The following is a 25,208-nucleotide window of genomic DNA, read 5'->3' on the forward strand; positions in this document are numbered from 1 at the left end:
TTGTTTCTGCCTCTTTCTTGTATAATAGGATGACTTCTGCATTTTGTCACTTAGTTGGGATTTTACCTTTTGTCAAACATTCATTCAGCAACAATCTTACATGCTCCATCAGTGTCTCACCTCTTATTTTAATCATTTCGTTCGTGATTTGATCTTCACCTGGACTCTTTCTGTTTTTCATTTGATGTAATCTCCTGGTCTCCGATAGTTATTTCAGGGACCTCTTCGGATCCCACATTTTATGGGTCCTGAACTGCAGAAACTATTTCACTACGATTGCCAACAACAATACCCTCCTTGTTTCTTACTTTAGTCATTCTTGACCTTCCATTTGATAATTTGGATCTTAGAACTTTCATGCTTCTATTGTCTTCTTAATTACTTCATTATTATGGTTTCTTAAATCTTTTCGGATGTTCCTATTTATTTCTTTGTTAAGATTCTTATATCCTTGGTCCTCTCGATCCATTTTTTTTGTGTGGGCTGATTTTGCTCAAATTTCCCTTTTGTTTAGAGCATATATGGTGTAAAATAACGGGTGCAAATTATGACTGTCACTGATAGAATGTTCAATAACGCATTGAGTTGGGCAATTACAAAAAACTGAAAATGTTTAGTTTTCTACTACATTTAATAACTGACTGTTCTTTAAGTACTTTTGACCAATTTTAGTAGTAGTGTGTCAAAGTTTCACGTTTTTTCTACACCCTATAACTTATAGAGTTTTTGAGATATTGAGCTTAAATTTGAAACACAATAAATTAATGTTAATTGTTAAGTTCTGGACACTCTGTCCAGCAATAAGAATAATGTTTGCACGAAAATATTAGTAGTATAAATTAGATTTTCCTTAAATATTTAAAAACACCAAATTTTACGTTAATATTTCTATCAATCTCTAAAATGCTGTGTTGCATATTTTCTAATTTTTTTTTTAGTAAAACGGGAAAAGTTAATTCAATTTGGAAACGAGGTATGAGTTTATCATGAAATTCCCTAAAACTTCTCATAGAAAATCTCCATATACATGCTTCACCAATTTGTCCCATCCTGTATTGTATGTGTACATTCTTGAATTTTATTTTTCTGATTACAAGGATGTCATTTGTTATTGTTGCATGCAAGTGTTTCTGGCAGTTCAAACTGTGACACTGCTTTTCTCCCTGATTATACCAAATTTTGTTGTGTTTTTTAGATTATTGGATAGGAAATTTAATGAGGATTCCAAAAATGTGCTTAAAACTGTAATTTTTGAATTCCAAGTTGGTTTTACAGGCGATTTTGTCCCTGACTGTCTTTTCAAACTGTGTTTCTGGCAATTCGAACTTTGACACCGCTTTTCTCCCTGACTATACCAAATTTTGTTGTGTATTTTATATTATTGGATAGGAAATTTAATGAGGATTCCAAAAATGTGCTTAAAACTGTAATTTTTGAATTCCAAGTTGGTTTTACAGGCGATTTTGTCCCTGACTGTCTTTTCAAACTGTGTTTCTGGCAATTAGAACTTTGACACCGCTTTTCTCCCTGACTGTACCAAATTTTCTGATGCTTTTCAGGTTCTTGGATAGGACATTTAATGAAGATTCCAAAAATGAGCTTAAAACAGTCATTTTCTCACTCCAAGTGGGTTTTACAGGCGATTTTGATCCTGACTGTCTTTTTAAACTGTGTTTCTGGCAGTTTTATCTTTGACACCGCTTTTTTCATTGACTGTACCAAATTTTGAAGTATTTTTTGAGGTTGTTGGATAGAAAATGTAATGAGGAGTCCAAAAATGAGCATAAAACAGTAATTTTCTTACGTCAAGTGGGTTTTACAGGCCATTTTGACCCTGACTGTCTTTTCAAACTGTGTTTCTGGCAGTTTTAACTTTGACACCGCTTTTTTCATTGACTGTACCAAATTTTGGAGTATTTTTTGAGATTATTGGATAGAAAATTTAATAAGGATTCCAAAAATGTGCTTAAAACAGTCATTTTCTCACTCCAAGTGGGTTTTACAAGCGATTTTGTCCCTGACTGTCTTTTCAAACTGTGTTTTTGGTAGATTAAACTTTGACACCGCTTTTCTTCCTGACTGTACCAAATTTGGTGGTGTTTTTCAGGTTATTGGGTAGGAAATTTAATGAGGATTCCAAAAAGTTGTTTAAAACAGTCATTTTATCACTGCTAGTGGGTTTTACAGGCAATTTTGTCCCTCTGTCCTTTCAAACTGCATTTTTGCAGTTTTAACTTTAATACTGCTTTTCTCATTGAATGTACCAAATTTTGTAGTATTTTTTGAGATTGTTGGATAGAAAATTTAATGAGGATTCCAAAAATGTGCTTAAAACAGTCATTTTCTCTCTCCGAGTGGGTTTTACAAGCGATTTTGCTGCTGACTGTCTTTTCAAACTGTGTTTCTGGCAGTTCAAACTTTGACACAGTTTTTCTCCCTGACTGTACCAAATTTTGTAGTGTTTTTCAGGTTACTGGACAGGAGATGTAATGAGAATTTCAAAAATTTACTTAGAGCAGTCATTTTCTCACTCCAACTAGGTTTTACAAGCGATTTTGTCCCTGACTATCTTTAGTAGTAGTTTAAACTCTGACATCGCTTTTCTTCCTGACTGTACCAAATTTTGGAGTATTTTTTGAGGTTGTTGGATAGAAAATTTAATGAAGATTCCAAAAATGAGCTTAAAACAGTCATTTTCTCACTCCAAGTGGGTTTGGCAGGCGATTTTGACCCTGACTGTCTTTTCAAACTGTGTTTCTGGCAGTTTAAACTTTGACACAGCTTTTCTCCCTGACTGTACCAAATTTTGTGGTGTTTTTCAGGTTATTGGATAGGAAATTTAATGAGGATTCTAAAAATGAGCTTAAAACAGTTATTTTCTCACTCCAAGTGGGTTTTACAGGAAAATTCGACAATTTTACCTATTCAAATGCTTACAGTGTTAATATGACAACTCAAGAGTCTTTAAGAATGCTTGCAGAGAGTACTTTTAATTATTCAAAGACTTAGAAATAACCAGAAGTCTTGGTAAATAAATTTTACAACAATTTTTACAATTAAAGTTTGTTTAAACTTACTGTAGAATTTTGACATTTGAATTTGGTTATTTTTGAAGTTATTAGTTAACAGATTTAGATTTACTAGAAATTAGTGGTAATGTTAATTAATAAGTGTCATCAGCAGAAGTAAAGACAATAAATGTCTTAAGGCAAATATCTAATCACAAATCAATTTTCCTTCTTAACTAAAACTACCACACCATTGTCTATGGTTTATAATCCCATATTGTTATAGAACACCGGAAGTGCTAAAGAAAATCGAGCAGGTGTTTTGTGAATCGAGCAACACTGGAACCGTATTGATCATTCCAAACTTTTTAGGTCACAGTCTGAATGAATTAGGTGAAATAAAAATAAAAAAATCTCATAAACAAAGCTGGAATTGTAAACGTGGGTCGGTTACTCCAATTTGACAAGCCCATTAAGAATTTCGTGCTCTCAATTCCGATCCAGCGCTGACCGATTTGATTGTGTGATCGTATTTCGCAGATGATTGATGCATCAAGAATCAGGAGTTAAAAATGGATGCAATAAGGCTTGTAGACATAGTTATCCTAAACGTAGTCGATAATACTTATTGAAAAATCTACGAATTCAGGTTATGACTCTACGTTCGTTTAGACTGCAAGTTATTTTTAATGTTGAATCATCGGCCTGAAAGAATAATATGATTGCCAATGTAAATATCAGTAGAATATAAACATCGATATTTTTTATTGCAACATGGGACTCCTTTTCAGTTTCTTGACTGGGAGGTTAGGGAAGGTTAATGACACTTGAAAATGTCACTACCAGAACCACCACATGTTAAAGTTTTTTTTGCAGTTGCAACAGGCACATATCGTCGCCTGCGTTTTTGCCACATCGATATAAATTTGGAGAAAGGCAATAAAAATTATGGCAACAATAAATCGGACAAATCAATTTGGACAAAGTACTCATGTAATATCGTAGGCTCGTAAAGCGACATAATCGGACAAAATAAACAGGACGCGATTACGGCACTTAGAAAAAGCGTATTTTGCCTTGCTCGCTATTTATACTAGTTTTACTACAGGTTTTACGACGACGTTTCCCTGTCTGGTCGATTACTTAAGATCTAAAATTATTTCAGTACATTGGTCTGCAGAACTTAGTTATTACAATGCGATGTGTTAAATATAAACAGGGACAGGTGAATTAGAAACAAACACAACCTGGAAATAGAACTTAATATAGTAACCAATTCTGAAAAAATTTAAAACACAAAACTATGGTACCCTCGTATAAGGATGAACGCATCGCGTGTCGTTTAATTAAAAAACATGTGTTGTTTTCGTTTTAAGACGACTTTTATGTAAAAATATGACGATTTAGCACGAAGCTTTAAATCGTTAATTGCTTTTCTGCTTTTTGTTGTAAATGACTTTATTGTTGAAATTTGGTCATCAGCTAGCTCCGTGATGTCAGTTTGTAAATGATAATGAAAGTACATGGACAATTGACAAATCACGTAAAAGAGGATTGCTGGTATTTACCGGTAAGGCAAAGTAAAATTGAAAAAATTCAGTGTGACAAGGAAATTTACTCAAATTTACTAAATTTGAGAGTCTAATTGAGATCTGCCTGAAAGTGAGTGAGTGAGTTTTGTCATATTAACACTGTAAGCATTCGAATAGGTAAAATTGTCAAATTGTGGCTAGAACGCTTTTGATTGAAGACAGGAAGGTTCTCACTGTCTTTCAGTAGTCAAGTGAAAGCCAGAAGACTTCTTTCTGTCTTTCTATAGTCAAAAGCACTGCTTGGAAGCCTTCGTAAAGCCTCTTGAGTTGTGATATTAACACTGTAAGCATTTGAATAGGTAAAATTGCCAAATTGTGGCTAGAAAGCTTTTGATTGAATACAGGAAGGTTCTCACTGTCTTTCAGTAGTCAAGTGAAAATTAGAAGACTTCTTTCTGTTTTTTAATAGTCAAAGGCACTGCCTGGAAGTCTCTTGAGTTGTCATATTAACACTGTAAGCTTTTGAATAGGTAAAATTGTGGCTAGAACGCTTTTGATTGAAGACAGGAAGGTTCTCACTGTCTTTCAGTAGTCAAGTGAAAGCCAGAAGACTTCTTTCTGTCTTTCAATAGTCAAAAGCACTGCTTTGAAGCCTTCGTAAAGCCTCTTGAGTTGTCATGTTAACACTGTAAGCATTTGAATAGGTAAAATTATCACATTGTGGCTAGAAAGCTTTTGATTGAAGACAGGAAAGTTCTGTCTTTCAGTAGTCAAGTGAAAACCAGAAGACTTCTTTCTGTCTTTCAATAGTCAAAAGCACTGCTTGGAAGCCTTCGTAAAGCCTCTTGAGTTGTCATATTAACACTGTAAGCATTTGAATAGGTAAAATTGTCAAATTGTGGATAGAACGCTTTTGATTGAAGATTGGAAGGTTCTCACTGTCTTTCAATACTCAAAAGCACTGCTTGGAAGCCTTCGTAAAGCCTCTTGAGTTGTCATATTAACACTGTAAGCATTTGAATAGGTAAAATTGTCAAATTGTAGCTAGAAAACCTTTGATTGAAGACAGAAATGTTCTCACTGTCTTTCAGCAGTCAAGTGAAAACCAAAAGACTTCTTTCTGTCTTTCAATAGTCAAAAGCACTGCTTGGAAGCCTTCGTAAAGCCTCTTGAGTTATGATATTAACACTGTAAGCATTTGAATAGGTAAAATTATCACATTGTGGCTAGAAAGCTTTTGATTGAAGACAGGAAAGTTCTGTCTTTCAGTAGTCAAGTGAAAACCAGAAGACTTCTTTCTATCTTTCGCTGCCTGAAAGACTTAAGATATCATATTAACCAAGTCAAGTTTCAGACTATTTATAAATGAAAGTACTACATTTTTGCACTAAATGCTACATTATTATCATTATTATACATATTTTTTAACAAGAATTAGTCCGAAAATTTAATCTGAATGTTTCCAATGTGTAATTGAATTCTAGACTTGTTTCAGTCCAGAAAATTGAGTTGTACACAATTAAGTCCTGAAAATAGACTTTTAGACTCTCTTCACTCATTTCTAACTTTAAAATTCAACTAGACTATTTTTAGTAGTAAAAAATTAGTTTTATGCGCAACAATCTTTGTCTTGATTTCCGGACTGTTTTTAGTGCATGAAATCCAATTTGAGACATTCGAACTTGCAATCCAACCCACAATTTTTCCGAAAAGTTTACATAATCTATAAATTACATAATCTACAAGCAAAAGCTTGAGACTTTTCTGAGGACAACATAGCCAAATATTTTAACAACTTCACTTGCTTAAAACTTAATCGAAGTTGTGAAGAGGATACAAAGAAGACTTGTGTTAATATTTAATTGGCAAGCTAATCAAAAGGAACCTTGCATGTGACACCTCACTCAATTGAAAGCCTAAAGAGGTGATGTATTGACAGAGGTGAAGCAATTAGTCTAGAGTTTGAATCTAAATAACCTAATAATAATAGCACCACTATATTGACAAATATTGAAGCTAATATCGAAGCAAACATATTTAACTGGCTTGTGGTATTCTAGAAAATTTCAGGCATTTCAGTTGACAACAAATTACAAACGGTAGTTTCTTCCATAAATGCATTTCGTAGAAGCGTTCACGTGCGTACTACGGGTATGGCATCTATTTTTGTCTTATACCTCTTTAGGATGTAAAGATCTGGTATTAAGGGGATCGGTAAAGACTTTGCGTTTTTCAATCGCGATGCTTGGCCTACGTGTAGAAAAATATATAAAAAACACTGTTCGTTCTTTGTTTCTGTCGATAAAACTACGGCAGTGTTAACGCAGATTATTACTGTTTAAGCAACAAGGCTCCTAGAGTGATATGGAACAAAGATGCAAGATTTCCGCTCCTTAATTCGAGCAATTTTTTAGTCTCTCCATCTTTTAACCCAAATTACGACTTTAATTTTTAACTTATTTGCGTGATTTTTTTTTTATTAAATAGCGAAAGGTTTGGGGAATGTGCGAAAGTTATTTTTGTCACCAAAAAAGTTTTGCAGGTAGGAAAAATAGTGACTTGAAAATTCTGGTAATTTTAGCATTTTGTTAAAATGCTTCTAAATATTTTGATTGACGTACTATTAAAATTATATTGACTTTCGCACATTCTAGCAAGTGTCTTCTTTAACATGCCGTTTAAAAAACAGCAATACCTAGCCTAGTTTTTTTTTAATTTGGGTTAAAAGATTCTCATAAAATGCATTGAATCTCCCATAAGAGGTTTTGCTTTACCGATGCCCTTAAGTGCACGCCGTAGTTGACAAACTAAGCATATAAATCATTGAAATAATACTCGGTAAGGAAAGTTAGGTAAAAGTGAGATTTTAGTTGGAAACAAGAAACGTTGTAGGGCTTCGCCCTAACAGGAAACCTTTTACTGCTCCAAACATAATAATAGGGCAAATGTGCAGGTTTATCGGTCGGTGAATGTCACTACGTGAGACCCAGTTTCAGTCACTTTTAAGAGTGCATGATCCGTGGACACGTTAAATCCGCACCAACACCCCCACACTGCTTTACATCCCCTTAAACCCCATTAATTTCATTTGGCATATCAAGGCAATTTCATGATTAATTTAAAAAAAAAGTTATAATGTGTAGAATGGCTCAAATAAACTACATTTTTCCTGACTGAACCTTAAATTGGTGTAATTAGGCCACGACCCTCACTCTCCACCACGTGTATTTCATAGTTCACCCTATTCCCTTTCGCTTCATGCAGTCTATCGATTGAGTTCGCGGGGCGTCGGGACGCCCGAGCGACAGAGAAACGGCGCCGAGACCGACGCCGGCTCGACCGACGACGCCACACGACGCGTTCCCTAGCAACGCAGCCTCCCTGCTTATTGTTCAGTGGCGTACCATGCTGCGTTGCTCCATTCCAGACTGTTTGTAATTAGTGTAATTGATTTAAGATTGTGTTCTAAATTACTGGTTTTTCAGTGTTCAAAACAAGTAAGTCTGCAAACCCTAGAAAAGTTTTATCAAAATTACTTTTCTTTTTCTGTGTGTGAGGAAGGGTATCTTGATTTGTCATTTGAAACCAAATTTGTCATACTTTGTATGTGCTACTCTGTACAGTATAGTCCGAGAACGTTAAAGTCAATTTTGTCCAACAAAATGCCAATAAATCAAGCTCCATCATTTTTCCATCCAATATAACGAGACTTTAAAAATGAACTAAAAAATTGTCCCTAATAAGCAGTTTATTAGTTTGAATCGGCCTGTAAAAAATAACAATAAATACTTACATTACCTATGGAAAGACAGAAAAAACGATATTCGGAAACTGTTTCACTTGGACTTTTTGAACTTTACATGTTCTTATTAACTAAAATTTATTAGGATGCACAAATTACCAAAATTATGACTGGTAGTATTAGTGCATGTAATTTTAAAACAGGTTCAAAACCAAGTGCTTTATTGAAGCAAGAATTATATGATGATGATATAATTTTTGCTCACTTTGTATATGTCTTAGGCATAAAACAATTTCAGTTATGTAGTCATATGACTAGAAATTTAGTAAATGATTTTTTTTATCAAATTTTGACATTAGTGACAGATATGACATGATTTTTGGAGGATCATTTAGCTAAGCAGTCACGTGACTACTGTCAAAATAACTTTCATAAATCTCAGAAACACGTTTTCTATTGAAGAATACCACCAGAAAACTTTTATAATCCCTGATTTTTGCAACTTTTGAGCATAGTTTGACATGAGACAGTCAGGGAGAAAATTGCTTGTTAAACCCACTTGAAATTAAGAAATTACAGTTTTAAGCACATTTTTGGAATCCTCATTAAATTTCCTATCCAATAACCTGAAGAACATCACAAAATTTGGTACAGTCAGGGAGAAAAGCGGTGTCAAAGTTTGAACTGACAGAAACACAGTTTGAAAGAACAGTCAGGTACAAAATCGCCAGTAAAATCCACTTGGAGTGAGAAAATGACAGTTTTAAGCCCATTTTTAGAATCCTCATTAGATTTCCTATCCCATAACCTGCAATACACCACTAAATTTGTTACAGTCAGGGAGAAAAGCGATGTCAAAGTTTGAATTGCCAGAAACATAGTTTGAAAGGACCGTTAGGTACAAAATCGTCTGTAAATTCCACTTGCAGTGAGAAAATGACAGTTTTAGGCTCATTTTTGGAACCCTTATTAAATTTCCTATCCAATAACCTAAAAAACCACAAAATTTGGTACAGTCAGGGAGAAAAGCGGTGTCAAAGTTTGAACTGCCAGAAACACAGTTTGAAAGAACAGTCAGGTACAAAATCGTCAGTAAAATCCACTTGGAGTGAGAAAATGACAGTTTTAAGCCCATTTTTAGAATCCTCATTAGATTTCCTATCCCATAACCTGCAATACATTACTAAATTTGTTACAGTCAGGGAGAAAAGCGATGTCAAAGTTTAAACTGTCAGAAACACAGTTTGAAAGGACAGTTAAGTACAAAATCGCCTGTAAATTCCACTTGGAGTGAGAAAATGACAGTTTTAGGCTCATTTTTGGAACCCTTATTAAATTTCCTATCCAATAACCTAAAAAACCTCAAAATTTGGTACAGTCAGGGAGAAAATGTGTGTCAAAGTTTGAACTGCCAAAAACACAGTTTGAAAGGACAGTCAGGTACAAAATCGCCTGTAAATTCCACTTGAAGTGAGAAAATTACAGTTTTAAACCCATTTTTGGAATCTTCATTAGATTTCCTATCCAATAACCTAAAAAACCACAAAATTTGGTACAGTCAGAGAGAAAAGCGGTGTCAAAGTTTGAATTGCCAGAAACGCAGTTTGAAAGAACAGTCAGGTACAAAATCGCCAGTAAAATCCACTTGGAGTGATAAAATGACAGTTTTAAGCCCATTTTTAGAATCCTCATTAGATTTCCTATCCCATAACCTGCAATACACCACGAAATTTGTTACAGTCAGGGAGAAAAGCGATGTCAAAGTTTAAACTGCCAGAAACATAGTTTGAAAGGACAGTTAGGTACAAAATCGTCTATAAATTCCACTTGTAGTGAGTGAAATGACAATAATATACTGACAATAATAGACTATAAATTCCACTTGTAGTGAGTGAATTGACAGTTTTAAGCCCATTTTTGGAATCTTCATTAGATTTCCTATCCAATAACCTGAAATACACCACTAAATTTGGTACAGTCAGGGAGAAAAGCGGTAGTTTGAACGACAGGTATATTCAGTCATACTTGCATTTACCTTTTCAGACACTTGTATAAATTAATAATTATTATTCATGATTTTCAAGCTTCTTGGTCGTAGCAAAGTGTAAAATATGTCAATACTTGTGACTTGTTTGCGAAGGTACTTTTACCTTGTTAGTTAGCTTGCTAGGTTAGTTTAACCTTGTTTCTCTAAAAACATCACTATAGTTTCCAATAGGAAAATTTTTCTTACCATAAAATGTATCTTTACAGGAAGAAACTACATAAATACCGACGATGTCTTTGTCATTACGAATCAACATTGTCGACAGCAATGTCACAAAAACTATCGTATTCAGTCCTTCCACCACCGTGCACGACGCTTGCAGAATCATCAGGGAAAAATGCACTGAAGCTATTGGACAACGTAAGTTTTGCTACTTAACCCAGTTCAAACTGCTACTTAACTATTTACACAGCAAAAGACTATGGCCTCTTCATGACCGACGAAGACAACTCCACCGGCGTATGGATGGAACCAGGCCGTAACCTAGAATACTACATCCTGAAGAATGGAGATACAATTGAGTACCGCAAAAAACTGCGGTATCTGAAAGTAAAAATGCTTGATGGTAAGTCACTGAATGAATGTTGAAAACGCCAGTTAATTGCATTTTTGATCAGGCGCGCTAAAAACTATGCTGGTGGACGACTCTCAAATTGTGGCTAACCTTATGGTAGTTATATGCTCCAAACTGGGCATAACAAACCACGACGAGTACTCGTTAGTACTGGAAGATTTGGAGCCCCAAGACACCAACACCTTGGATACCCGTAACTACGGTACTTTGACACTAAAACGAAAGAAGGAGGAACGCGGAAGGGAGAGGGACGCTAAAATGGAACAATTGAGAAAAAAGCTGCATACAGACGACGAAGTGAACTGGTTGGACCCTTCCAAAACGTTGCGCGAGCAAGGCATAGACGAGAACTCTACCGTGTTGTTGCGCAGAAAGTTCTTCTTTTCTGACCAGAATATTGACTCTAGAGATCCAGTTCAACTCAATCTGCTCTACGTGCAAGCGCGTGACGCTATTCTAAACGGCACCCACCCGATTACACAAGAAAAAGCTTGCGAGTTTGCGGGAATTCAGTGTCAAATCCAGTTCGGTGATTACAACGAGAGCAAGCACAAACCGGGATTTTTGGATTTGAAAGAATTTTTACCGCAATCCTACACGAAAATTAAAGGAATAGAAAAGAAGATATTCCAGGAGCACAAAGCCTGTCAGGGCTTGAGCGAATTGGACGCCAAAGTGAAGTACACCAAGGCTGCCAGGTCTTTACCCACTTACGGCGTAACATTCTTCTTGGTCAAGGAGAAGATGAAGGGAAAGAATAAGCTGGTGCCTCGCCTGCTCGGTGTCACCAAGGATTCGGTCATGAGATTGGACGAAAAGTCCAAAGTGATTATGAAGACTTGGCCTTTGACTACTGTGAGGCGGTGAGTTTTATTTCTATTGTTTTGCTTTTGCTGTATTCCAACTTAGTTTTCAAAATTCTAGTGAACTATTCCTTACTCCTTCAGTAAACGAACTGAATTCAATGGCAATTTAAAAATGGTACTTTTATCAACATTAAGAACTTTTACAGCATGTGATACACATTGTGTATGAATACATTACCTAAACTCTAAAGCAATATATTTACAAATAACTAATTTCTTTTGTTTATCTCTAATCTGTAATGGTCTTTTTTATTTTATGAGTTTATTATGCCCAGTGTTGCCAAGTCAAAATAATTAATAACGGTAGAACAATCTGTCAAAAAACGGTGGATAAAAGTACAAAAAAAAATAAACAATTTACATAAGGAAAACCAAATTTATTTTACATTATTATTCAGGTTCATGTTTTTTAAATAATTTCAAAATATAATGGTAATTTGTTGTATAAATCATACTTTAAAAATACAGATTTTTATTTTTTTAAACCAGAAATGGTTCTGGTTACAATGGCCACGAGTTTTGAAATTCGTGACAGATATCACGCGGTTTTATAAGATAATTTACCTAAGCAGTCACTTGACAACTGTCATAAATGTCAGAAAAACGTTTTATATCAAATACTACAAGAAAACTTTTCTGAACTTTGATTTTTTCACTTTTTAGCAGTTTCACAGTTTTGACGTTAGTAACAGTTGTCACCTGATTTTAGAACACTAGTTAGCTAAACGATCACGTGATAATTGTTAAAATAACTGTCATAAATCTCAGAAACGCGTCTCGTTTCGAAAACTGTGTTAAACTTTAATTTTTGCAGATTCTAGAATCTAGTCAAAGTTGGTTTTAGAGGATAGGTTAGCTAGGCAGTCACGTGACCCACTTAGAATAAGAAAATAACTATTTTAAGCACATTTTTGGAATTTTTATTAAATTTCCTATTCAATAACCTCAAAAATCACTACAAAATATGGTACAGTTAAGGAGAAAAGCGGTGTCAAAGTTTAAACTGTAAGAAACCCAGTTGGAAAAAACAGTCAGCGGCAAAATTGCCTGTAGAACCCACTTAGAATCAAAAAATGACTGTTTTAAGCACATTTTTGGAATTCTTATTAAATCTCCTATTCAATAACCTCAAAAAACACTACAAAATATGGTACAGTTATGGAGAAAAGCCGTGTTAAAGTTTGAAAGGACAGTCAGGGACAAAATTGCCTGTAAAACCCACTTGGAGTAAAAAATGACAGTTTTAAGAACATTTTTGGAATTCTCATTAAATTTCCTATTCAATAACCTAAAAAAACACCACAAAATTTGGTACAGTCAGGGAGAAAAGCGGTGTCAAAGTTTGAACCGAAAGAAACAGTTTGAAAGGACAGTCAAGGACAAAATTGCCTGTAGAACCCACTTGGAGTCAAAAAATGACTGTTTTAAACACATTTCTGGAATCCTTACTAAATTTCCTATTTAATAACCTCAAAAAACACTACAAAATTTGGTACAGTTAAAGAGAAAAGTGGTCTTAAAGTTTGAAAGGACAGTCAGGGACAAAATTGCCTGTAGAACCTACTTGAAGTTAAAAAATGACTGTTTTAAGCACATTTTTGGAATGATTATTGAATTTCCTTTTCGATAACTTGAAAAAACACCACAAAATTTGGAACAGTCAGGCAGAAAGCGGTGTCAAAGTTAGAACTGTCAGAAATCCAGTTTGAAAAAACAGTCATCGACAAAATTTCTTGTAGAACCCACTTGGAGACAAAAAAATTAGTGTCTTAAGCACGTTTTTGGAATCTCTATTAAATTTCCTATTCAATAACCTCAAAAAACACTACAAAATTTGGTACAGTTAAGGAGAAAAGTGGTGTTAAAGTTTGAAAGGACAGTCAGCGACAAAATTGCCTGTAGAACCCACTTGGAGTTACAAAATGATTGTTTTAAGTACATTTTTAGAATCTTTATTAAATTTCCTATTCAATAACTTGAAAAAACACCACAAAATTTGGTACAATCAGGGAGAAAAGCGGTGTCAAAGTTTGAACCGAAAGAAACACAGTTTGAAAGGACAGTCAAGGACAAAATTGCTTGTAGAACCCACTTGGAGACAAAAAAATGACTGTTTTAAGCACATTTTTGGACTGATTATTAAATTTCCTTTTCAATAACTTGAAAAAACACCACAAAATTTGGAACAGTCAGGCAGAAAGCGGTGTCAAAGTTTGAACTGTCAGAAACAGTTTGAAAAAACTGTCAGCGACAAAATTGCCTGTAGAACCCACTTGGAGTTACAAAATGATTGTTTTAAGTACATTTTTAGAATCTTTATTAAATTTCCTATTCAATAACTTGAAAAAACACCACAAAATTTGGAATAGTCAGGCAAAAAGCGGTGTCAAAGTTTGAACTGTCAGAAACCCAGTTTGAAAAAACAGTCATCGACAAAATTGCTTGTAGAACTCACTTGGAGACAAGAAATGAATGATGTTTTAAGCATATTTTTGGAATTTTCATTAAATTTACTATCAAATAAGCTGAACAGACACTGCAAAATACACACACAACCCACATAATGGCAATGTTATTAAAAAAGGGTAGATTACATACCAAATTAAAAACAGGAGAACGGTAGTAGAACCACAAAAACGGTAGATATACCGATCTAACGGTAGTCCTGGCAACATTGATTATGCGTTTGACAATCACTTTGTTGCCTTTGTCGGTTAAAGGTTAAATCACAGATTAACACAACTAGATAGGTCTTAATTTTAGTGTTTATAATGAGAAACAGTTCTTTAGAATCACAGGTGTCGCCACATGTCAACATTTGGTCGTCCAAGTTTACGTCCCTGCTGTCATGCACTACAAATTTTATGATTTTTGTTAAAAAAAAAGTAATTAAAACAACAAATTGGTGCAAGACCCCAGAGAAGTAAAATAAAAATAAATAATAACACACATATGAACACAACGTTCTGAGGGCCTATTGCACCGACCTATTTAAGAACACCCTAGGTTTTAATTTGACTGTGAACATTTTGCACGTGATCTGTCACAGTCAAATCACAAATTTGTCTAGGTGAACCCTTAATTACGTCAGTGCAATCCGTCATTAATGACCGTTCTCTGAGTCCTACCTTAGAGCTTCTTTGGCTTGTTTTGAAAACTTTAGAATCCATTATTTGGAGGATTACAAGTCCTCCCAGTTTCTACTACATTTCTAGACACATCTTAATTATACAGGGGTCTCAAACTATGGGGCTAACCAAATTTACTTATCTATTTTCACTCTGTTATTTCTGAGAAAAGTTATTATTTTTTTTATAGATGGGGAGCATCTCCAAACACTTTCACTCTAGACTTTGGCGATTACCATTCCCAATACTATTCGGTCCAAACCACCGAAGCTGAACAAATCCAACAAATTATAGCGGGATACATCGATATTATTCTGAAAAAGAAACAGGCTAAAGACCATTTTGGCATCGATGGAGACGAAGGTTCTACCATGTTTGAGGAAAGTGTCGCACCACACAAGTGAGTTATTTTGTCGATTTATTTTGATTTCTACTAAACTGATAATGTATTTAGGGCCTCTATTATCCAACACGAGAGCAGTAACGTTGGTAAATTAGATGTGCACTCAATCGCTAAACCGGCTGTATTGAGGGGCGGGGATTCTGGTATGTTGTAACTGTTTTGTTTCTATTCATTAGTGCTAGTTAGTAGTATTTTTTTTATTTGGAGGGTTTTCACCAGAAATATTATTTTTATTTGGTTTTGTAGTCAGTTTTTTTTTGTTTGGTTTTGATTAGGTGAAAGGCAAATTCATATGGGTGCTATGGAGAGCCCTAAGCTTTCCACTGTAAGTGGTCAAGCTAATTTGGCGCATACGCCACCGATTACGGTAAGCCTTTCAGTATTTTTTCTTTTTAATAACATCCATAACGTTCATTTGATTATTGGTACTTAATATCAGCTTTAACTCTACAACTAATAGTTCAACAGTAATTACGTTTAGATAAATCTTTTAATACACTAAAATCAACCACCAGGAACCATATTATATAGAAGCACCAAACGACACACCGTAACTAGCGGTTTCGGAACGTAGTCTCATTCAGAGCACTTCAATTGGTTAACAGTGTTAACAAAAACCCAGTTTTATCTTAAGATGTTGTTTTCTTTCTAGATCACTACCTGCAAGGAAGACTTCTATTTAAAAGAGATCATAATGGTATGGGAATAAAATTCTTCCGGAAAAATACGTGATTAAACGTTTACTTTTTAACTCTGGGGTGTAACTTGTGATTATAGGACTTTTATAACTGTTCTTAAAGTTAATCTTAACTGGATAAACTAAAACAGTTAACGTTAGGGTATGCGCATTTTATTATTCTATATCTAATATATTAATTGTCGAAAAATTAGACTTGAATCTTTATTCCATATTAATACAATTTCTAATTGATGGTTGAGAGTGTAACACAAATTTCCGACACAAAACTTACAGAAGTTGTAAATTTTCTAAAGCAAAGTTTGATGGTCTAAACATGTTTGTCGAAGCTGAAAATCTATTATGTTGTGCCAATTTTATTATACAGGGTGTCCAAATAAGAGTTTTATTAAACTGTTAATCGTAGGGCTTCGGGAAATCAACATTTCTCAATAAAAAGGGGCCCAAAGAATCGCTATAATATATTTTGTGTGAGTTTCTACAAATGTACACAGAAGAGCATATTAACAGCTCTAATTCAAAAAAAGTGCATATCGGTCAAACCCACTGTTCTAAATTAAAGCTGCTAGTCATAACTGTTAAAATTCCACTCATAAAGCTATAAAATAAGTTTGGTACTGCTTTGACTGGGTTTTAAGCGTATTTTGTGCTTTTACAGCTTTATGGAGAGGATTTTGACGGTTATAATTAAAAATGGACTTAAATTAAGTTAACAGACAACCAAATGTTATAAATGCCAAAAATGCACTGATGAAGGTATAAAATGCATTCAACCAAAGTCACACTGATTTGGTTACTTTTCAAATATATTTTGTTGTTTTTTACTTCAATGGGATTGAATTTGACAGTTTTTAAGTTTAGAACAGAACAAAAGACAGATCTGTAACCTGTAACTGATGGCAAAAAGTCATAACTGTCAAAATTCCACTCATTAAGTTATAAAGTAGGTTTGGTACTGCTTATAATAATTTTACTGGACTTTAAGAGTGTTTTGTGGTTTTACAGTTTTATGGAGAAGATTTTGACGGTTGTCATATTTAAAAATCAACTAAAATTAAGTCAGAAACAACCAACCAAATGTTAGAAATGAAAAAAATGCACTAGTGAAGGTATAAAATGCATTCAACCAAAGTCACACTAATTTGGTTACTTTTTAAATAAATTTTGTTGTTTTTTACTTCAATGGGATTGAATTTGACAGTTTTTAAGATTAGAACAGAACAAAAGACAGATCTGTAACCTGTAACTGATGGCAAAAAGTCATAACCGTCAAAATTCCACTCATTAAGTTATAAAGTATGTTTGGTACTGCTTATAATAATTTTACTGAATTTTAAGAGTGTTTTGTGGTTTTACAGTTTTATCGAGAGGATTTTGACGGTTGTCATAATTAAAAATCGACTAAAATTAAGTCAGAAACCACCAACCAAATGTTACAAATGCAAAAATTGCACTGGTGAAGGTATAAAATGCATTCAACCAAAGTCACACTGATTTTGTTACTTTTCAAGTATGTTTTGTACCTCTATGGGGTTGAATTTGACAGTTTCCAGGTTTAGAACAGAACAAAGGACAGAGCTGTAATTGAAAACCAAATAGTATCTGTCAAAATATGACGTAATAATGTAATAGAAAGAAAAATCTAAATATTTTAAATTTGACAAATAAAGAAGCAAGCAAAAACATTTATGTCTGTATTAACTGTTACGTCACTCAGAAAAAAAACAGTTTTCTCCATTTCTTTTAAAATAGAGTAGTAAAGGTAATTCAAAAGTTGCTTAATAAAATAAACTTCTTCTTACAAATGGCTACAATTTTACCAAAAAAATCAAATCAAAATAGATTGGTTATTGTCATTTTGACTTTTATTGAGCTATATAATATAAATTGTCACATATGTAAATAACTGGTCAAAAAATTGTTATATTAAGCTTTGCGCACTTGGAAGATGAAGATTAATCATTAAAAATAGCTTTCTTTGTAAATAACTTGAAATAGAAGAAAGCTTGAAAGTAGCATTTTTTGCTCCCTGATGTAGTATTCAGTTTTTTCATTTTGATATTAAAATTCTATTTGAATTTTGGCGTCTTGCACTTTTTTTATTAAAGTTTTTAGTACGCCCTCTTGGAGACATTTTTGGGACCCTTTTTATAACATTTCTTAACTGTTTAGTCAAAAAAGCACTATTATTTGGACACTTTCTACAAATTACTATTTTGGACATCAACTACTTACAATTTGTATAGTTTTGACGTTTTGTCAGTACTAATGGCTTAGGTTTTGGACTTGCGTGGTCTTTGCAACAAATACCCAGCCTTGTTATACTGTAATGTTAAGTAATTGTGGTTAATTTTAGTGTATTAAAAGAGCGGCGTGATTCAGAATGTAAGCATATTTAAAAATCGTGACATTTGTTACATGTCTGTCCAGGACGAGGTGACAGAGTAGGTACATATAGCTTTTTTGCTCTTTAACGTAGGATTTTAGTGAATAAACTGCATGATGATTGGCCACAAATAACCACACTCATAGTTTGTACAAACACAGGTGTGTCATTTTGTTTTTTTTTTCTCTCACTATACCGGTTTGTGTCTATAAAAACCGTCTTGCCGTAATTACCAGCCTGTAAAAAGCTGGCTAGCCATTAACCGAATTATAAATCGCATAGTCTTATCGCGAAACGAAAATTCACTCGTTGCTCTCCGAGCCGCAACGCGCCCTCGTGTCCACTATCGAGTCTACTCAGATCAAGATCAAAGAGTCCGAGCTTGACTTGGATACTCGAGCGCAATATCCGGAGATTGGATCGGATGCCGCGTCTAAGAAATGGAAGGAAATGACGCTGGACACTAGCAAACAGAATGTGGGCAGTCAGATTGCCGCAATGAACGCTGCCACTGCTCAAGTGAGTGTTTTTTTAGTTGAATTTCAGGGTGGGTAACACAAACTTTTAGGTGGTGACGCTCACTATGGCTCCGGACGAAGTGGACCATCACGCTGTAGGAGCCGCCATTACCACTATAGGAAGCAACTTACCGGAAATGACTAAAGAAGTGAAGAAAATTATCGCTTTTAGTGACGATAAACCTTTGGGAGACAAACTACTGGATGCTACCAGGACTTTGTGCAAGGCGTTCAGCGATTTACTGAAAGCGGCAGAGCCCGAATCCAAGGAGGTTTGTTTTTTAATGTGATTCACCCAGAAAATTGTTATACAAACAATATCACCGTAATAGCCAAGGCAGAGTTTGATCAACGCAGCGTCTAGAGTTGGAGAGGCCAGCACCCAAGTTTTGGCCACAATTGGGGAAGACACAGCTGAAAACAAAGAGCTGCAAGACTTGCTAATGTCATTAGCAAAAGCAGTGGCTAACACAACGGCCGCGTTAGTTCTAAAAGCTAAGAACGTAGCAGCTTCTTGCGAAGATCAACATATGCAGAACAGAGTGATTGGTGCAGCTACGCAATGTGCTTTGGCAACGTCTCAATTGGTGGCATGCGCTAAAGTCGTGTCGCCCACTATTCACTCTCCGGCTTGTCAGGAACAGTTGACAGCGGCAGTGAGGGAAGTTGCCAAAGCTGTGGAGAATTTGGTGTCCATTTGTAACGAAGCAACACCCGATGAAGACTTGAATAGTAAATTACGTGAAGCTGCTGCTGACGTCACTAGGTTTGTGTTGATATTTATAATAATAATAATAATAATCTTTATTGTGCAAAATATATCTATATCTTACACAAAAGGCTGCCATTCGCAATAGCGTTCTTCCATGGAGCCCGCAAGTAGCATTACAATAACAATTCATATACAGAAAAAAAAAAAAAAAAACAAATCCCAAACCACTACATATAATCTGACTTAATGATTACAGTTTTGTAAGTACAATCAAACATTGCGCATTTCTTCAAGAAATATGTTTTTTAATCTATTTCTAAGTACCGTTCTGGAATAATTTATTAGTGGCTGATAGAGTGCTGAGTTCAATATTTGAATGGACACATACTCAAAGCTATTCTCAAATTTAGCATTCCTATGGTATGGGATATCATATTTAACAATACCTCTCATGTTTCGTTCACACCTGACAGATCTAAGAACAAACATGTCATACAAATATTTTGGGATGGCGGTAATAATAACTTTTTGAACAAATAATATAAAATGCAGTCTAACTCTCAAGTTAACTTTCAAAACATCTTTTTGAATGTATAAAGGAGTTATATGATCGAATCTATTATAATTATATGCAAACCGCATACACATATTCTGTATTTTTTGAATTTTATTTTTCAGTTCTACAGTTAGGTAATTATAATAAACTGCGTCGCAATAATCAAACTGTGACATAACAAGCGTGTTAATTAGTTTAAACTTGACATTCTGCGGAAGTATGAATTTAAATTCATACAACCTTTTCAGAATAACAAAAGCAGATGACACTTTTTTGTTCACGTGATATTCAAATGACATGCTGCTGTCAAAGACCACTCCCAAATTCCTAGCGCTCTCTACCATCGGTAGTACAACATTATTTACATTAATAACGCTAAAATTATAGAAATTAAACCAATCTCTAACCGTTTTAGACCCCATGATCATGTATAAGCATTTACTCACATTCAGCACCAAACCATTCTTATTTGACCATTCATATATTATTGGGAGTAGCGGCGTGATAATTTTTAAATTCCTTACAGATCATTAAACGAGTTGCTAAATCATATTAAACTGGGTCCAAGGGAAAAAGCTAGGGAATCGGTGCAAGAACAAAGCGTGGAGGAAATTTACACCGCGACCGACAAAATTTCGGCGGCTACAGGAGACGCCAACGAAATGGTGCGACAAGCGAGGAGATTGGGCAACGCCACCGCTCAGTTGATTCAAAGTATTAAAGGAGAAGCGGAGAAGTTGTCCAACAACACAGATATTCATAAAAGATTGCTGGCTGCCGCGAAAACTTTAGCTGATGCCACGGCTAGAATGGTAGCATTTCCGGTCTTTCTTGCACAGCTAGAGAGGTAATAAGATTGATTGTTTCAGGTCGAAGCTGCTAGACAATGCACCGAATATCCCCATGACATTCAGTATCAAGACCAATTGAGGAAAACCGCAGAAGATCTAAGAGACGTTACGGTAGTCGCAGCCACAACTCCTGCTCTTCGAGCCAAACTGATTGATAGAGTACAAGTAAGTAGTTAAAAAGTTATTATTTTTTTTGGTAGTTAAAAGGATTTTCTGCAGTATACACGGAGATTTTTAGTGAAGGGATCTCGGAAACTACACCATTTACACATGTAGTTTAGAAAGCATCAGTTGAATTTTAGAAACCATAAGATGGATTTAAAAAATATCACTTGCATTTCAGAAAAGGTACTTTCAATTTTAGAATATTAACTTTGATTTTCGAAATTGCAATTTGTATTTCAGATTAGTCACTTGTATTATAGAAAAGAGCAGTTGGATTTTAGACATGGTCATTTGTAATTTGGAAAATTAAAGTTGAGCAAAAAAAGTAAATAAGTAAAAAAAGTAAATAGTTTAAGGAATATTTTTAATAACATTGTGGTGTAAGCAGTTCAATAAAAAATCGATTTATCTCGAAAACCGTTTATTTTATCGAAATAAAGAAAGAGTACAATTTTTCGATAAAAATGTCAAAAGTATCCATTAATGGCGTTTGCAGCTGAAAATAATGAGAGCTGTCAAAGTTTAAGCAAATTGTGTCTTAAGGTCCGTTTTCACGCTCATCTCAGAAAAATCCAAGAAGACCGCAGAAATCTTGGATTGAAAAGAGGGCCACTTACTCTCATACTAATTTAATTAAGGAATTAATTAATGAACCAGATGATTTTCGTAATTATTTGCGAATGGACGAAGCAACTTATAAAAATTTATTAGATTTAGTTTCACCATTAATAAAAAGAGGTGATACTGTAATGAAACGTTCTACTACACCACATGAACGACTATCCGCAACTTTGAGATTTTTGGCAACAGGGAGAAACTATGAAGATCTTAAGTTTTCTACATGTATTTCCAAATCTGCCCTCAGTAATATGATTCCTGAAACGTGTGTTGCCATCTACAGTGTATTAAAACAGGAATATTTAAAAGTAAGTATAATAAATACCACTATATAATATTACAATTAATATTACAACTAGTCTATAGTTCTAAATACCAGGTGTCCAAGAGCACCCTGGACATAGGAGATTAACATGGGAAAACGGTTTTGATTTTTTTGCGCCTGTACGGCTGATTTGATTGAAAAATCGTATTAATAAAAGTTGTAGTACCTATCACGGACTAGTTTTCTGTATTTTTTTCGGATTTCTAACTTGAGCCCTTTCGTCGTAAAACACGAACAAAAATGCGAAAATTTTAACTTTTTACCTGCACTGTATAAGCGGTTGTCGAGCAACCGTACCCGCAACAATGATCTGTTTACCCGTTGCCCGACAACCGCCTATACAGTGCAGGCCAAAAGTTTAAATTTTCTCATTTTTGTTCGTGTTTTACGACGAATGGGCTCAAGTTAGAGATCCGAAAAAAATACAGAAAACTAGTCCGTGATAGGTACTACAACTTTCATTATTACGATTTTTCAATCAAATCAACCGTACAGGCACAAAAAAATCAAAACCGTTTTCCCATGTTAATTTCTTATGTCCAGGGTGCTCTTGGACACCTGGTATATATCAAAAGCTAGAAATCGATATTAGTGAAAATCAGTTTGGATTCCGAAATGGAATGGGTACACGTGAAGCCTTATTCGCAGTGAATGTAATAATACAAAAATGTTTGGATATGAATAAGGAAATATATATGGGATTTATCGACTACGAGAAAGCGTTCGACAGGGTGAGACACGAGAGGCTAATTAATCTTTTACGAGAAAGCCAACTTGATGAGCAGGATGTTAGAATAATAAAGAATCTCTATTGGAATCAAGTTGCTGTGATCAGCTCCGAAGGAACGACATCAGAAGACATCAAAATACAACGACGAGTGAGACAGGGATGTGTTTTGTCGCCACTTCTGTTTAACTACTATTCGGAGGCCATTTTCAAGGAGGCTCTTGGGAACAGAAAAGAGGGCATAATTATAAATGGAAAGACCATTAACAACGTGCGCTACGCTGACGACACCCTGATCATAACTGACAGCATGCATGACCTTCAAATAATACTTCAAGAAATCGACCGGGTCAGCAGGGAGTACGGTTTAAAAATGAACTATAAGAAAACAAAATATATGGTCATAAGTAAAAATCAATCATGCCATACTAATACCAACATCAAAGTCAATTCATTGTTGATCGAAAGAGTTGAGCAGTACCAGTATCTTGGCACGTGGATCAACGACAAACATGATCAGACTATGGAGATTGAAGTTAGAATTGAGAAGGCGAGAAATGTTTTCTTCAAAATGAAACAACTATTCACTAATCCCCACTTAAATCTCCAACTCAGACTGAGAATGATTAGATGCTACGTAATCCCAGTGCTTCTGTATGGACTGGAATCATGGACAATCAACAAAATCGCAATGAGAAAGCTCCAGTCTTTTGAAATGTGGATATTCCGGCGGGTACTCAGAATATCATGGACAAAAAAGATTACCAATGAGGAAGTTCTACGCAGAGTAAAAAGAGAAAGAGAACTGGCGAACGTGATTAAAGCCAGAAAATTAGAATATCTCGGTCATATTATGCGTGGAGAGAGATACGGTATACTACGACTGATAATGGAGGGAAAGATCGCAGGAAAGAGATCGATAGGCAGAAGACGTATGTCCTGGCTAAGAAACCTCAGAGAATGGTTTGGATGCACATCCCTCCAACTCTTCAGAGCCGCGGCATCCAAAGTAAAAATAGCTGTAATGATAGCCAACCTCCATAAAAAGATGGCACCATAAGAAGAAGATAGTTCTAAAGTTGGATAAATATTCTGAGGCTGATGTCGAATCAGAAAATTCGTCTTCTTCCGATTGATTAAGAGGTAATTGAGTATTTCTTAACTGGGATGATTGTTTTTGTTGTGATTCAGTATGTTGTGAATATTGTCGAGTTTGTTGATTATAAGATCTTGTTTGTGAAAGAGGCATTTGAGGCTTGTAGGATGGTACTGATTGTAAAAAAGGCTGATTACAATATGATGGTCCGGGTTGTATTTGGTGATGTAATGATTGTGGTGTTTGCTTATATATTTGTTGTGGTTGTATTTGTAAGGAACAATAACGATTCAGGGTTCCTAATTGTGCCTCATAGAAAACATCATTTATAATTTTCTCAGCATGAATAAATTGTTCTTGACGAAGTTCCCGCAACTTTGAGGCCCATGCCTTTCCGATAAGTGAAAACTTATCATCAACATTTGATGGTATTGCTAGTCGTTTCTGAAATCCAAGAACTTCGTCACATTTGTCGTTGCGCCTCTTTGCTCCTCGAGATGATGCTTGTGATAATGGGCGAGGTGTATTTGGTTCAGATATAATTGATTGTCGTTTGCACTAATGGTCGAATATCTGACGGAGGCGTCATTGAAAACACCAAATTTATGAAAAGTTTGGTAGCAAATAAACTAAATTTACCAGCACCAGAAGTAGTTGTACAAGGTGAACCTCCATTAAATTATGTATTTGTGGGAGACGAAGCTTTTGCAATGAGACACGACTTTTTAAAGCCATATAATCAAAGAGAGCTCAACTATCAGAAAAGAATATTTAACTATCGTTTGTGTAGAGCTACACGCATAATAGAAAATACTTTTGGAATTTTGGCTAACCGTTTTAGAGTACTTCATACATGAATTAATTTAAAATTTGATAATATTTACAAAGTGGTTTTCGCATGTTGTGCGCTTCATAATTTTTTAAGGAGAAATTCGGCAAATTCATATACTTCTAATGATGTGTTTGACTTTGAAGATATATCAACTGGTGTAACCAGCCCAGGGCTTCGAACACGGTCTGGAGATTTATTAGATCTTGCAGACAGTCACAATCGTCATCACAGTACCCAAGCACAAAATGTGAGGAAAGACTGAGAACTATTTTAATAATTCTGGTAGTGTGCCATGGCAACATAAAATGATTTCTAATGAAAATGATACCAAAAAATAATTAAAAATAGTAAAACTACATCCAACCAACTAAAGTACTTTGTAACGGCAACAATAAAATATTAATGTTTTTTTATAGGTACAATAA

The 25,208-nt window shown here is 34.8% G+C and overlaps 1 protein-coding gene across 2 annotated transcripts in view; it reads left to right on the forward strand.

Moving 5' to 3' along the window:
- rhea (Talin_middle and talin-RS domain-containing protein rhea) overlaps positions 1 to 25,208 on the forward strand; it is a 100,551-nt gene that overhangs the window by 21,008 nt on the left and 54,335 nt on the right. For both annotated transcript variants that reach the window (XM_081973114.1, XM_081973115.1), the window contains exons 2-12: positions 10,536 to 10,689; positions 10,742 to 10,894; positions 10,947 to 11,766; positions 15,088 to 15,297; positions 15,352 to 15,443; positions 15,576 to 15,667; positions 18,666 to 18,902; positions 18,952 to 19,173; positions 19,234 to 19,667; positions 20,696 to 20,981; positions 21,039 to 21,185. In XM_081973114.1, coding sequence (XP_081829240.1) covers positions 10,560 to 10,689; positions 10,742 to 10,894; positions 10,947 to 11,766; positions 15,088 to 15,297; positions 15,352 to 15,443; positions 15,576 to 15,667; positions 18,666 to 18,902; positions 18,952 to 19,173; positions 19,234 to 19,667; positions 20,696 to 20,981; positions 21,039 to 21,185 — 2,823 coding nt within the window. In that variant the 5' untranslated portion in view covers positions 10,536 to 10,559. The remainder of the gene's footprint in view (positions 1 to 10,535; positions 10,690 to 10,741; positions 10,895 to 10,946; positions 11,767 to 15,087; positions 15,298 to 15,351; positions 15,444 to 15,575; positions 15,668 to 18,665; positions 18,903 to 18,951; positions 19,174 to 19,233; positions 19,668 to 20,695; positions 20,982 to 21,038; positions 21,186 to 25,208) is intronic.

This window comes from Ips typographus, linkage group LG2 (assembly GCF_016097725.1).
Source record: "Ips typographus isolate SLU linkage group LG2, UJ_Ityp_2.0, whole genome shotgun sequence".
Lineage (NCBI taxonomy): Eukaryota > Metazoa > Arthropoda > Insecta > Coleoptera > Curculionidae > Ips > Ips typographus.